This window comes from Gopherus evgoodei, chromosome 9 (assembly GCF_007399415.2).
Source record: "Gopherus evgoodei ecotype Sinaloan lineage chromosome 9, rGopEvg1_v1.p, whole genome shotgun sequence".
NCBI classification, from domain to species: domain Eukaryota; kingdom Metazoa; phylum Chordata; order Testudines; family Testudinidae; genus Gopherus; species Gopherus evgoodei.
In genome coordinates, this window is record NC_044330.1 from 7,356,473 (window position 1) to 7,371,811 (window position 15,339).

Below are 15,339 nucleotides of genomic sequence, written 5' to 3' on the forward strand. Positions count from 1 at the left end.
CCAGTAAATGACATTCATATTGAGAAAAATCTTCCATGCATCCATGTTCTAGGCAGCTGTTGCTGGGACACGGCTCTAGCTAATAAACAGGGCATTATGCCGAGCAAGGGAGTTCATTAGAGAGAGAAGCCATTCTGGCTTTGTCAGATCTGAATCTGAAAGTGCCTTGGAACTGCTATTCTCATCAAGTTTCAATGTGAACAGTTTTAACCAAGAGCTAATTGAGCAATCTCAGAAAGTGGAGTAATTCCATTATTCGGCTTTGCTTTGTTCAACGCTATTGCTGCTATGAAAATAACACAAATTACTTCCATCGAGCCAGGCACCGCCAGCATTTCTGCTTTTTTTCTTTTAAAAAAAACAGAAGTATGTGTTTTGGCTTTTGGCAACCCTCTTTGGCAAAGGCAGCCCCACACCAACACTGCAAGTTCTATATAAGGCTCATCTATAACTTTAAAATCCAATTTTTAAATAGTAGGGGATTTAATTTTCATAACTGTTCAACCAGGAATGAAATTCTGGCCTGTGTATGTAAAGGTGCACCTGGCGGTTGGATGGGAAAAGCATTCTCTGTTAAGACACAGTACATCCTTGTTGCAGGAGGCTGGACTGAAAACGAATTAAGCCACTGCAAGCTTTGTAGCTGCTACTAGCCAAAGAGCATGATTCTGTCATGGGCGGTGCTCTGAAGAGACTTGGGGTTAGCTAATGTTGCTTTTTTATTGAAACCTCCTAAGTTCCTTCACTTCATGAAAGAACGGTAATCAAAAGCAAACTTACTTGATTAAAAAAAAAATCCTCCTGTATCTAGGCCGCTAGAGTAGACTGTTGATCTTAACTCTCTAAAGAAATCATACCGGATGAGCTGCAGTGAAGTTCTGCTCAGTAGAGTCCTGCACTTTTCAGACAATAAATTCTTCCACGCTCCTTGATCTTCAGACGCTAGAGGTGATTGGTGCTGCTGCTTCTTTCTATGTGAAGACAAGTCCATGTCTAATATTGTGACTTTCTTTGATCTAGCTAGCTCCAATACCGATAATAACGAAGTCATGACAGCATTGGCTAGCCACTCGGGTATATACCCAGATGGGTTTGTACAGCCCATACTGCTGCGGCTTCACTGCTATTGTTTTGGAGCTAGCTAGATTAAAGCCCCTTGTGTCCATATGTTGGCAGTGTGGATATAATAACTTTAGGAATATACCTATTTGGTCACCTCTCCTCTGAGAAGACTGAGATAACAAGACTGAAAGTCAAATAAGCTTTTGCACAGAGGAAGAGGCATGCTTTAGCTCAATGGCTCTCAACCAGGGGTATGTGTGCGCCTGGGGGTACGCAGATGTCCTCCGGGGGTACTCAACTCATCTAGAAATTTGCCTAGTTTTACAAGTGCTACATAAAAAGTGCTAGCGAAGTCATTACAAACTAAAATGTCGTACAGACAATGACAAGTTTTATACCTCTCTATTTCATACACTGAAATGAAAGTACACTATATTCCAGTTGATTTATTTTATAATTGTATAGTAAAAACAAGAAATTAAGTAATTTTTCGGTAATAGTAGGCTGTGATATTTTTGGTTTTTTATGTCTGATTGTGTAAGCAAGTAGTTTTTAAGTGAGGTGAAAGCTGAGGGGGCACAAGACAAATCAGACTCCTGAAAGGGGTACAGTCATTTGGAAAGGTTTGAGAGCCACTGCTTTAGTCTGTCCTGTCTTGGTACCCTCACGGTGCTGTGCTTGGGCACCCGGGTCAGTAACATTTGAACCCCGGGCTGCTATTCTGAGAATTGTGTTGCTGTGACCAATCTGTCTGGCTTGTGCCTGCACTTGCTACATTGTAAGTGCAGCAGCCATTGATTTATTGTATCATTTGGGAAGCTAAGCAGGAGGAGTATAGATTAGGAGATCAGAAGGTGGTTGGATAGCAGTCCTGCCATGGAAACAGCAGCCCAAACCCACACTCTGCTTGCCTGAGCCTTACTGTGCTGAGAGTTGAGATGCAAATATTCTATATTTCATGTATGTTAAGGCCAGAAGGAGCCATTATGATCATCTAGGATAACACTTCCCAAAGCTCCTATGGTCCATGGTCAAAAGTGACATAGGAGCCTTAAGTCCCATTGACTGTATGGCATAATCACTTGTTACCCTTAGTCCTGCAGGCCATGGGATTTCGTGCTGTAACTCCTGCATCCTGCCCATAATCCATGAGCAAACTGAGTTTGCAGGCCAAAGGGCCTGCAGAAGAGGCTTCTGCATGTTATAGGGCCGTTGGGCTGTCCCCTCTCTCTAAATGCTGCAGTGCACAGGTTTGGAAAGCTCTTTGTACCGCAGGCTCGGAGAGCAGGATTGCTTTTATCAGTAAGAACCTGTGGAAAGGGCAAGCACCTGCTCTGACCCACCTCCCCATGCAGGGTGGATATGGAAACCTTGCATGAGTGCACAAAGGGCAAAAGTTCAGAGCATATTGCTTATGGGATTTTGTGCAGCTGGGAGCCAAGGATAGCTGAGCTGATCCAGAGGAAACTGTACCGATGGTGTTGGAGAGCATTTCACATGGGATTCATTCAGTACAAATTCAAATGGACTAGTCTCTCTGTCTCCATTTTTTTAGCCATGAAATATTTTTCTTTTCGCTCCAGCCTGCCAGATGGATCCAGCCAAACTCCGAGTGAGGCTGTTTTAAGAAAAAAAAACAAAATCCCTCTTGTCGTTTGACCTGCCGACAGTTAGCAGTTTCAGTGCTCTGCTCCCGTTAATGACAGAGCCAGGCTTCGGCGCTGGCCTCCAGACGCTGCCAGCCAAATTTCAGCTCCAGGCTGCCTTATGATCCATTTCTTTTTTCCGAACCACAAAGTAGCATTTGCTGACTTGAAGCCCTGCGCTCTCAAAGTTAGCTGGAGTTACAGCCTGCGGTAGCTCCATTCGAAAACAGCTTTTTATAGCTGAGGGGTCTGGGGGCGTGGGGGAGGCGCTTCCTGGTTTGCAGCTCTGCAGCCCTAGAGGCTGAGAATAATGACTGAGGAGGTGGGAAGGGGGCCTGTGCTGATAGCACCCACAGGAGATCACCTGTCCAGGTTGGTTTCTGCTTTTAACTAGCCAGCCATGCTGGGTAACTGCCTATGCTCCTCCCCTTAAAGGTGAACAATACACATTTCTAAACAGCCACACAAAATCTCCCTCCCTTATAGGATCCCAAAGAAGAAAAAACTTCACTGCCCTTCATGTATGTAGTGAGCCCTACGCATTAATGTGGTCGGGCCAGATGTGGGTCCTGCAGGATCTGAGCCACAGACCTGGTTCCTCTGCCAAAGTGGGTGAGCTCACAAACACAGGGCGAAAGAGTCCTTTCATCTGAAATCATGACTCATCCCTCGGTGTCCATCAGGCCCTCTCTGGGCAGGAATTTCTCATGCTTCACCTAGATGTGACTTTTCCCTGCTGCCCTTTTGGGGATTGTCCCTCTGGACATGGGCAGTCCGTGCACATTGTCCTCAGCAACTAAATTCCCTGCAAGTCTGAAGTTTAAAACAGAAACGTCTCTGAGCTAGCCCAAAAACAGCATCTCGGCTTGAATTCCTCTTTCACGCTTGCAGAGTTCCAGTGACTCGGTCTGTTTTGTTGAAGCTGACAAAGACACGCAAGTGTCGCCCTGCTGAAAATAAGGAGAAATGTTGACTCAAAAGGAAAATGGTTGTGAAATTGATCTGGCAGGTAGGAGGGTTAAGTGGACAGACTGGCTCTTCCAACCCTACGGACATGGTAGCTGAGGGGAATCGCTCTCAGTCCCAGCAGTCGAACAAAATTCTAGCTCTGTTGACGTCAGTGGCAGTTTTTCCACATTGACATCAGTGGGGCAGGAACCTTTACAAGTCATTTTCACGCAGTAATCAGTGGCGCTGGAACACTTTTAATACTGGGAGTGCTGAAAGCCAGCCCTCTTACCCCTATTCATGCCCCCCACTCAGAGCTGGGGCCAGGAGCAGGGCCGTGTCTCTGGGGTGGAGGGACCTGGACAGAGGTGCTGGGGCCAGCAGCCAGGGCCCCATATAAAACGTGGGGGTGCTGCAGCACCCCCCACACTCCTAGTTCCCCCGCCTATGGCAGCAGTCCAGGATCTGTACCGACTCTGGCCAGTAGAAACTGCCGTATATAATAGGGTATGGTCAGGGCACTTTCTGTAACATTTTATCCTGACCAGGGCTGGTGCTACCATTTAGGCGGTCTAGGCGGTTGCCTAGGGCGCCAAGATTTGGGGACGCCAAAAAGCGGCACCCTCCAATTTTTTTAAGTGTTTGAGCGGCCGCTGCCCTGGGAGGGAGAGGGAGTCTGAGCTGCCATTGGCAGCCCAGGGATTCCCAGGGGTCAGCGCGCCGCTGCCAGCAGCCGAGGGGTTCCCCTGGGTCAGCGCACCGCTACCAGCAGCCAAGGGGTTCCCCTGGGTCAGTGGGCCGCTGCCAGCAGCCGAGGGGTTCCCCTGGGTCAGCGCGCCGCTGCCAGCAGCCGAGGGGTTCCCCTGGGTCAGCGGGCTGCCGCCAGCAGCCGGCAGCCCAGGGATTCCCCTGGGTCAGCGCGTCGCCGGCAGCCCAGGGATTCCCCTGGGTCAGCGCGTCGCCGGCAGCTCAGGGGTTCCCCTGGGTCAGCGCGCTGCTGCCAGCAGCCGAGGGGTTCCCCTGGGTCAGCGCGCCGCAGCCGGCAGCTTGGGGGTTCCCCAGGGTCAGCGCGCCGCAGCCGGCAGCTTGGGGGTTCCCCGGCGTCAGCGTGCCGCAGCCGGCAGCTTGGGGGTTCCCCGGCGTCAGCGCACTGCAGCCGGCAGCCAAGGGGTTCCCCTGGGTCAGCGCGTCGCCGGCAGCTCAGGGGTTCCCCTGGGTCAGCGGCCGCCGGCAGCCCGGGGGTTCCACCACACAGTCGCTGCTTCACTTCTCCCGCCTCCCAGGCTTGCAGCACTAATCAGCTGTTTGGCGCCGCAAGCCTGGGAGGAGAATTAGAGCAGGACAGCATGCTCAGAGAGGACGCAGAGCAGAGGTGAGCTAGGGTGAGGAGGTACCGCAGGGCTCCCCGGGCCTGGGGACGGGGAGCTGCCGCGGGGGGGGGGCAGAGGGGAGCTGCTGCAGGGCTGGGGGGGCGCAAGGTGGAAGTTTTGCCTAGGGTGCAAAACTTCCTTGCACCGGCCCTGATCCTGACTCTGTTAACTTCAAGAAACTAAACTCTCTCTCCTTACCAAAGCCAGGTCCCTCCTTTGTGAGAGCATTCTGGTCTCTTGTAGTGTTGCTCTTGTGTTCTGGCCTGCTGGTGGTTGAGGTTCTAGCTCTCAGATCCAAGGATTCCTCGTTCAGAAGAAACAAATATGCTTGTAAAGGACTATAGGAGTTGGCAACCAGATAGAAGAGAAAAGGGAACTCTTCTCCCCGTTTCCCAGCCTCACTGGAACCTTCTTGCACCTCCTGTTTGGGAGGAGGCTGGAAGCATTGGCAGGGCAATGTTCTATGGAGTCTCCACTTTAGTTAGTTAGCGTCTCTTCTAAAGCATCTAACTGGGGGCTTTAGGCACAGTGAGTTAATCCACTAGCCTTTCACCTCTGAAAAGCTGGGTTCATCTCCTGCCATGTCACAGATGAAAGTGGTTAGGAGGGCTCAGTCCCATCTTAAGTCCTTTGTATCCATATCCCCAAACCACCCAGTGATTTGGCATCACTCTTTGATACGCTTGGGACTAGAGCAGCAAGTCAGGACAGAGGTGCTATAGAGATGGGCCCCCAGAATGAGGTTTTGCAAATCCAGATTGAACTGCATTTGCGGAGAGAGAAGGCAGCATTATCTGACATTTAGTTTACTGAGAAGGCAAATCAAAGGGGACATGATAGCGGTAAAGAAAATAATGAATGGCATCGAGGCCATCTGTCAGATGCTTCCAGTTACTCTTACTCATGAGAACAAAACCCCCCAGTAAGATTAAAAGGCAAAAAATATTGATGAAACTAAATATTCTTTTAAAAATACGAAGCATAATGAACCGGAGGAATTTGCAGGGCCAAGTTATCAGTGAGACAAAGAGCTAAGGATTAGACACTCTTGTGAATAATAAAAATACAATCTGTGTTCCCACGAATTTGGATAGAGAATTACAGGGGCTGTAATCCCTCGTGCCTCAGGACATAAAGCCCTGCCGGGGATTAGGAAGAAATTCCCCCCTTGGGCATGTTACTGCCTTGTCCTCTAGGAAAGTTCTACACCTTATTCTGAAAGACCTGATATTGCTCACATTGCAGGATAGGCTCCTGGACTGGAGGGGCCATTGGCCTGATGTGGTACAGCGACACCTGTGTCCCAGTGACACCTGCACATATGTTCGCATGCCTCTACCTACTCCTGTAAATCTCCGACTTGGCTTTGCAATGTGATATGCACAAAAGGAAAGGAAAGAATCTGGTGTGATATGTTTTACTGGCCGTAGGGCTTGCCATACTGCTTCAGTTAACCTGGCTAAGTGTCGTAATGGCCTTTTCCGCCACCGGTCGCAAGAGAAGTTTGCTGTAGAAGTGTGGGCACTAATGACACTACACGTACCAGGCTGCCAGGAAGGCATTTCTGCTGCCCAAATGATTCACTGAAAACTAGGCTTGTAGACTCGAGTTGGTTATTTTCTCTTGCACGGAGTTTTTGGCTCCAACAGTCACCAGTGATGTTTTCCTTTCGCTGAGGAGCCATTTGAACCCTGCCGCCCCGTTCGGCTTGGTTTACCCTTTAGAAACGCCTGTTTTACACAGCAGATGGAATGTACAACTGGTTACCTGCACGGCGCCGCTTTACTCTCTAGTCTGACTAACAGCCAGCTGGGACCAGCGGCCATAGAGGGACCAATGTTGCCATCTGCTGGTTGAACTGCACCAAAGCAGCTTTAACCTTTGCCAACTTAACCACTTTCCTCTCTGAAATGTATTGTCCCGGATATGCATTAAATGAGCCCAGTGTGATGGCCACTCGTTACCTGCAGCACTTGTCACTCCTGTCAGGGCTTGCGTGTAAATTTTAGAAACTAAAATAAAATGGTAGTTGGCCCAGCCTTAGCGTTTGTTCTTTACGGTGCTAGTGATTTATAGGTGACCCTCTCCCAGTCCCTTTCCCCTGTTCACCCCCGTGTCCTTTTCTAACCTGCCTGGTAGGGAAGCTGTCAGCCCTTTGGGAATAGCGTCCCTTATGCTCTCTGTGTGCACAGAAATCAGGAGGTTGGCCTGTTCGCTCCACGGTCCGTCAGGAGAGTCCACGGCGCTGCTCCTGGTAGGAGTTCTGATCCATTACAGATGAGCATTTTCACTGCTGATGTAGGGATGTTGAAGGTTAACCAGTTAGCATTAGGCTTGCTATTAACTGGACCTTAACTGTTAACCCCGGCAGCCGGGCAGCCGCGCTGGGTCAGCCAGCTGGAGGAACCCCATCCCTGGCCGCGCCAGGCCAGCAGAACCCCAGCCCCAGTGGGACCCCAGACCCTGCCACCTTGCACTGGCCCGCCTGAGGAACCCCAGCCCCTGTCGTGCCAGGCCAGCAGAACCCCAGCCCCGGTGGGACCCCAGACCCTGCCACCTTGCACCGGCCCGTCTGAGGAACACCAGCCCCTGTCGTGCCAGGCCAGCAGAACCCCAGCCCCGGTGGGACCCCAGACCCTGCCACCTTGCACCGGTCCGTCTGAGGAATCCCAGCCCCTGTTGTGCCAGGCCAGCAGAACTCCAGCCCCGGTGGGACCCCAGACCCTGCCACCTTGCACCAGCCCGCCGGCGGAACCCCAGCCCCTGTCATGCCAGGCCAGCCAGAGCGACCTCAGTTAACTGGTTTAATGATTTTTTTATTGTTGAACCTGTTAACTTTTTTGTCTGATATTTACATCCCTGTGCTGATTCCAGCTGTAATTTGCTGATTCCTCCTCTGGGTTTGTCTTTAATTATTTCCTTTTTCTATTGGGTTCCGCACAAGTGCAGTCGGTTAGCACACAGTAAGTCTGGGCAGGCGCTGTTACTGTAGTCTCGCCCGGGAATACAGTGTAGTGTGAAGCTCGTGTTCTCATTAACCTCAGTAGCGCACACAGTAAAACTCCCCAGTGGTCTCCATTGTTGGTTTCTATGTCACAGAGCACAACACAGTATTGTGCCTAGTCCTGCAAATCTGCCACAAAGGCACTTGGGCTCCACCGCGAGGGACTTCTCCAAATGGCTCTGCTGTGGCTACTTGGCATGCAGGAGCTGCGCTCAGATGCCAGCATAATTAGTGGCAATATGCATATGCAGTGCCAAGAGCGTGATGTTGCTTTTACAGCTCTATTGGCATTTTTGGCAGTTAGCACAACTTGAGAAATCCACCGAATATGTGGAGCAAATGGTGGAAGGGCCAATTAAACACATTTCTCTGTTTATCCAAGCCCTGTTAAACACATCTCCTGTGACACAGTCCTGCAGCAAGAAGAGCATAGCCCATGACCCCGTTAGCAGCATCGTTTGTGCTATGGTTTACGTTTTGTCCTGCGTGCAGCTCGTGAGGTTTCCTTCCAGTGACTGTGTATTCCGTGGGAGTAAGAAGAGCGTTCAGGCTGGGTTGGGTTGGTCTCCAGGAGCGTCCCCCACAGAGCAGAGCTAACGGGGGAGAAGCCCCGGGTAGCCCCAGTGCTGTCTTTGTCGTTCATTCAGCCCTGCACTTAGAAAAGCTGCTTTGCTTTCCTGGCCATCTGTCTGCATTTCCAGCTGTGCACTCGGCATTTGTGTAAGGCGAACACTAAGGCAGATTCGTAGTGTGGAAATTCGCCTGAAACTCGGGTAGCTGTGTTGACCACACATGTCGTTCTGAGGGTGGGAGACTGAAGTGGGCGGGGGGGGGACCGTGTTTCCTCTGGCTCAGGATGTGCTATCTGTATTTGTCTTCTGTGCTATCACTCACGCTACATTTGCTTTTCTTGTCAAATGTTTCAGGAGATACAATGACCTGTAGCGGGATTATTTGATTGTAATTTGAGCTGTCCAGCTATTGCTGGCTTCTGCTTGTCTGGACCACTAGGATGGCCCACAGGAACCACAGCAAGAGAGGGAGGATTTGGGGGGGTTGCTGGTATCTTAGGTCAAATCTTCCTCTTAAGGCAGTACTACTAACCGCTCTCCTATGCGCTCATGCTGCACTAGCTCCCAGCATTGAGTACAAGCTGGGGGGGGGGGTGCTGATTAAGGTTGGCACTTCGTGTCCCCAGGGGCTTCCTGCTTTAACCCTCATGATGCCTCTTCTTGCTGCAGGCTGGTGGAAGAATTTATGCTGTTGGCGAACATGGCTGTCGCCCATCAGATCTACCGCTCCTTCCCCCAACAGGCCTTGCTGCGCTGTCACCCCCCGCCCCAGACTAAGATGCTGAATGATCTCATGGAGTTCTGCGACCAGATGGGACTGGAGATAGATTTCAGCAGCGCAGGGGCCCTGCACGTGAGTGGAGACCGCACCGGGGATTTGCGCCAAGGGAGAATGTCTAGATGCTGAAGCTCTCCTGGGCTTACTGATACTTTCTCTGACAGCATTTGTGTAATGGTGTAGGGTGGCTCGGCCGTGGTTTGTCCCTCAGCGGGGCTGTAGGGTATCCCACTGCCTCGCTACCAGTAGCCTTAAGCCTGGCCCTAGGGCAGGGCAGGGCAACACACACTGAGTCCAAATGCTCAGGCCCTCAGACAGAGAGAGCGGCAATAGTCCCAAGCCCACCCCTAGGTCAGGGCGGGGCAGCAAACACTGAATCCGTAATAGTAGGTTTCAGCCTCCTCAGGCCAGGGAAAGGGGGAGTCTGCCACCCCTGGAGGGGTGGCGGGGGGACACAGGCCCTCCCACTCCACTGCGTCCCAGCCCGGGGCCCTAGCAGTGGCAGAGACTCGCTGCTGTCGGTGGGGATCCTGGCCGCAACACACTGACATGGGTTCTGGCAGTGCTGCAGCCAGGCTGGGGTCGGCTGCCCACGGGCTACTTCCGCACTCCCCCTCGTCTGGTATCTGAGTCCTCGAAACGTCACCAGCGGTCTCCAGCACCATCGGCTCCTCTGGGTAAGTGTGCGAGGGTGGGCTCAGCGGCTCCTTGGGGTAGCTGGCCAGAGGCAAGCTAGGCTCTTCCTCAGGGCAGCTGGCGCGGGGCAGGCTCGGCCCTCCCTCGGGGTAGCTGGCGCGGGGCAGGCTCGGCCAGTCCTCCTCAGGGTAGTGGGCACAGGACGGGCTCGGCTGGCCGGGTGTGAGCTCCAGCTGGCAGCGGCCGCGGACGTCTGGTCCCGGCGGTGGCTGGGTTCCTACTGAGCTCTGCAGGTGAGCTTTTATACTTCCAGGTCTGCACCGTGACCCCTGAGGGGCGGGCGCAGGACCCAGAGGCTCCGCCCACAGCGGGGTTGGGGGAGATTTGTCCTCAGCGGGTATCCCACCACCTCGCAACAAATGGCCTGTGGTTACCTGCTCTCCATTCCCTGGGTAATCTGCCCTGTCTTCGGCCCAGGGCTGCAGCTGACTGTGCAGAGCTGGCCAAGGGGGTGTCCAGGAGAGTTTGGAGATGAGGAACACCTTCGTAGGCACACGCGGGGCCTAAAGAACAGAGTGTGCATTGTCACGCGAGTCCTCCATCTGAAACCCTCCTGCCTCGTCTGCAGCCAGGTGACAGGGTTCAGGGGGCAGGTCTCTGGGCTCCTCTAGAGCCAGCCTCTCAGAAAAGTCTAGTAATACCCTCCTGTCTGAAACCAGGGCTCATGCAGAGAGACATGATGAAGCCACTGGCACTGCAGAAAAGATAACAAATCCCCAAGAGGTATTAGTCTGCCCAGGATTTGTCTGTTCTCTCCAGCCATCTCCCCTGGGGACTAGAGATCACTGATAATGAGCCAGGAGCGGGGAGGCTCTTGAAGAGAGACAATCCTAAAAACTACCTGGCACTTTCCAGCTCTTGATCGCTGCCTACGCAGTAGCTGGCTAAGCCCCGCAGCCCCTTGTCAGCGAGGGGAGGGTCTCCCTGTTGTCTAGCTGGACGAGTTACGGCAGAGAGCTGAAGCCACAGAGGGAGCTAGTGACTGTCCAGAAGTGGAAGCCAGCAGCATACAAACCACACAAAGAATTGTCATTGGGAAGAGTTGGAGATTCGGTGGGATCATGACAGGCTGCGCCAGAGGTCACATCCACGGCCTCCCTCTCCGTTAGCGAAGAAGCAGAGTTTGCACGGGTTTAAAATGTCATCTCTAGGGTCAGCATCCACCATAGTGTGCTCCCCTGCTGCAGCCTCCCACAGCAGAGTTTGACCTCAAATCGGGGCGTAGCCAGACACAGCGGATCTAGTTCTAAATGCAACGGACAGTTGGTGCCAGCACGTGTTTGCTGGTGTAGTGGTTAGAGCAGGGAACCGGCAATATGGCCTCCTGAGTTCCACTGACTGCATCAGTCTGATCTTGCCTAAGTCACGTACCCGCTCCGTGGCCTTCGCTGTACAGCGAGTGTAACAGGGAGGATGGCCCTGTGATTAGGAGGCTAGCTTGGGACGTGGGAAGCCAGGGTTAATTCCCACTTTGCCACAGACTTTCTGGGTTGCCTGGGGCAAGTCACGCAACCTCTCTGTGCCCCAGGTCCCCATCTGTACCATGGGGCACTAGCCCTGCCCTCCCTCCCAGGGCTTCTCGGCAGCTAAAGATAATGAGGTGCTCAGGACATTAATAGGGGCTGGATAAATATCATAGGTTGGTAGGTGATACGTGCTCCCCCATTGGTGTGTCCGGTGTGATTGACGTATACTCAGAACCCCTCAGATGGCTGGTTGTGGGCGTTTCTTGCAGTGACAGAAAATCCGAGGAATCTTTGCAAATAAGTAGGGGCTGGAGAAGAGTATGGGCTGTTAGGAATAATTCAGCACCCCGCTTTGTTGTGCCTGATGCCTGGATACTGTGCTGGTGGGTGTGCTCTAAGTAAGGCTCCATGTTTGTCACAGAAGTAACTGATTCTGTGACTTCTGCAGTGGCCGATGTGCCTGTCTCGCCTCCCTCCCCCACCCCAACAGCAGGAGTTTGGGTGTGAGGGGGCTCAGGGTTGGGGGTAGGGTGCTTTCCTGGTGGGGGGGCTCTCTGGAAGGGCAACAGCAGCTCCCCTCCCTCAGCACCTAGCTCCACGCTGCCCCGGCCCTCCAGCACTCACCCCCACAGCACCCTTTAGCCGTGGTCCCTGGCCAGTGAGAACTGCAGACCTGGGGCTCAGGGTGGAGCAGAGGCAGCACGTGGAGCTAGGAGCTGGGTAGGGAGCCTGCCCCAGCCCCACCAGCACCCCCCCCCAGGCCACAACCCGCCCCCTCTCGAGCACCCGTAACTCCCCCTTCCAGGCTGTGACTTCCCCTCCCCAGGCCATGACTCCCCCCGAACACCCACATCCTCCCAGAGCACCCATGGCAGCCCCCCTGGGCCGCCAACACACACCCCCCCCAGCACCCATGACGCCCCCGGGCCACGACTCACCCGAGCACCCGTGATGGCCCCTTGGGCCATCAACCCTGCCCCCCAGCACTCACAGTGCCCCCTCTCCAGGGCCACCCCACCCCCACGAGCACCCGCAATGCCCTCCTGGGCTGCAGCGCCCCCTCCCACACCCCAGGCTTCCCTCCTGAGCGCTCCCCCCTACCCCCCATTTTAGTCTGGGGTATATAGTAAAAGTCATGGGCAGGTCACGGGCTGTGAATTTTTGTTTACTCCCCATGACCTGTCCATGACTTTTACTAAAAATACCCGTGACTAAAACGTAGCCTTAGCTGTAAGTGCCTATGACAGAGGATAACCTCCGAGCGCCAGTATGTCCTGCTGCATGCCCAGTCGTGCCCTGATGGATGGGTAATGATTCCATCTGGACCAAAGCCCCCATTTGCAGGCATGACACCCTTAGGGGTGTGTAAAACAGCACGCTTCCCAGGGAGGGGAAGGAAAAGCTGGAGCAGAAGCAGAGAGGTTTCCGACAAGGCTATAGTGTGTTTTGTGTGTGTCATTTCTGTCGCCGGTTAGCTCTGTTCTCACCAGCCAGTGGTTGCAGCAAAGCAATTTCTGCATAGAAAGATGATGGTTTCAGGGGTGGGACTGGAGACCCATGCCGGGAAATCTCATGCTGTGTATATGCAAGGAAGGGTATCAGAAGGTTCTGCAGATTAACGCGCTCTGCAGCCCAAGCCATGAAGCTTCACTTCAGATCGAAAGTGAAGGGTGGGCTCCGGTATTTTCCTTTTCATTGTCCCTAGACTGCTGGTGATCCTGTTAATACCGTCCATTGTCAGCCTCCCTCATGCTGTTCTGTTAGGTGCGGCCCCTGGCCCCTCTGGGACTTGCATGGTGCTCCTTGTCGGGGCCTCTGAAGACAGGGGGATGCTTTTCCTCCGAGCTTTGAGCGTGTAGGGCTGTCCAACAAGGAGGATGCAGTGCTGCTTGTTACTAGCTTAGTACAATGGCTTCAGACTGATGCATCCCTCAGACCCGCAGATTGAGAGGGAGAGGTTCAAAGTCCATCTCTCTGAATGTTCGGAGATAGTCCCTTGGCTTCTCTGCCCCACGTGGCTGCTGCCTTTGAAAAGCAGATGCTGAGCAGCATCATAAATGACGGCAATATATAGAAATGGTGTCCACAACCTAATGACTGGCTACGACAGGGCTGCCTGCAATCAGGCTGTGAGCACCAAGCTGGGACCATCCCGGCTGCTGGGACCATGAAAGGCCCTGCTGCAGCCAGCCAGGCTGTGCATATGGAGGAAACGTACTTAATGAGGAAAACTTTTCCGTTTCCCATATCTAAGTAATGGGTGTAAACAGGAAAGAAAGGATTTTTATTGTAAAGTGTCTGCACTTTCTGAACTCCCCGGAGCAGTAACACAGCAGCAAAGAGCAGGACATGTTTGTTCTCTCCCCGAGCCTTTCATCTGGTTGTCTTTCACCCCTTCTCTCCTTCCAGAAAAGTCTGAATGAAATGTTTGGTGCAGACAGCTATGCAGAGGCCAGGAAAGAAGTGCTGACGAACATGTTCTCCAGGCCAATGCAGGTAAGAGCCGCCAGGTCACAATGTGCTTATCCCTGTGCAACCAGCACTAGAATGTTTTCAGGCTCGTCGCCACCTGCTTTGCGTTTACTGCCCAGATCAGTGCTCCTTCCCCTCTTCGAAATCCCCCCTCTGCGCTGATCGTTTAAACTGTTACACGGGGGAAGGGAGATGAAGAAGCGAAGCGCAGTCACTAGTAACTCCCGGAAGCCTCAAAGCATTGCATGACCCAGATACCTCCAAAGCATTGCATGACCCAGATTTACACCCCATGTGTCCAGTCTGCTCCAGTCACTGAGGCCAGCCCGGTTACTTATGGGCTGGGTTCACTGGCCACTGCGTGCTGACCCGCTGAGATTGACGGGTTCAGTGGGCGTTGCTCCTTGGACTCTCCCTCAAATGGCGCATCCAGGGGGCTCTTACAATGGCTGCTGCCACCACGGGTATTTCACACAGGAGGCCATAAAGGGTTTAAGTGACTGCTCAGCAAGGGCAAGGATGGCAGGGTACAGATCCCCATGGACTTCAGGGGATTGGATCAGGCCTGCTCGCCCTGTGGAAACTCCTCTTATGACATCCAGTAGCAGTTTTCTTCCTAAAGAACAGTTCAGGTGCCTGGACAGCTGAGGGGCCAGAGAACCGAGGGTCACTGGTTGAAAGCCCAGCCCAGGTCAGACCCTATAACAGCTGTTTGGTCCAACTTCAATGAATTTATCTCAGTTCAGAGTAAACGGGCATCCCCATCAAAACCCAGCATTGACCCGCCCTTGTAAGCAGAGAGGCCCAGGTGTGAGTGGGCCACGGAGACCCATCCATCTCTAGAGATGATCTCTTTGGGGTAGGTGGCAGAACTGGCAGGAGGCGAGCTTGCCGTGCCACGGCTGTGCTGATTCTGTGGTGATGCCCCGTGAACAGCTAATCTGGTGCATTTCATCAGCACAGAATTAACGAAAGGAAAACACAGTATAATTTTTGTAACGTCTCCGCCTTGTTAACTCGGCCGCAGCACGAAGGGAGGCCAGTTCTGAGAGCGCAGCCCACCAGCAGGGAGAAGGTGACACGTTCCTCGAAACGGCCTCTCTGCCACTGAGTGTTTATCACCGTGGGAATACATCATCTTCCTGACATTACTCATTTGACTGTCACTCTTCTAATTAGTTAATTTGCTCCATTTACTTGTTAGCAGTTGCCTGAAGTCCCGCTGTATGTTAGCGGCTTAATGCTTGTTTGCAAATGTAGCTAGGGAGGCTCTGATGGCAATTAGCACAAACCATGTGGTAATTATCCCCCACACGCACATTGGA

The 15,339-nt window shown here is 52.9% G+C and overlaps 1 protein-coding gene across 3 annotated transcripts in view; it reads left to right on the forward strand.

The window, feature by feature from the left end:
- DIS3L2 (DIS3 like 3'-5' exoribonuclease 2) overlaps positions 1-15,339 on the forward strand; it is a 288,983-nt gene that overhangs the window by 254,408 nt on the left and 19,236 nt on the right. For all 3 annotated transcript variants that reach the window (XM_030576508.1, XM_030576510.1, XM_030576511.1), the window contains 2 exons: positions 9,272-9,455; positions 13,952-14,038. In XM_030576508.1, the coding sequence (XP_030432368.1) occupies positions 9,272-9,455; positions 13,952-14,038 (271 nt within the window). The remainder of the gene's footprint in view (positions 1-9,271; positions 9,456-13,951; positions 14,039-15,339) is intronic.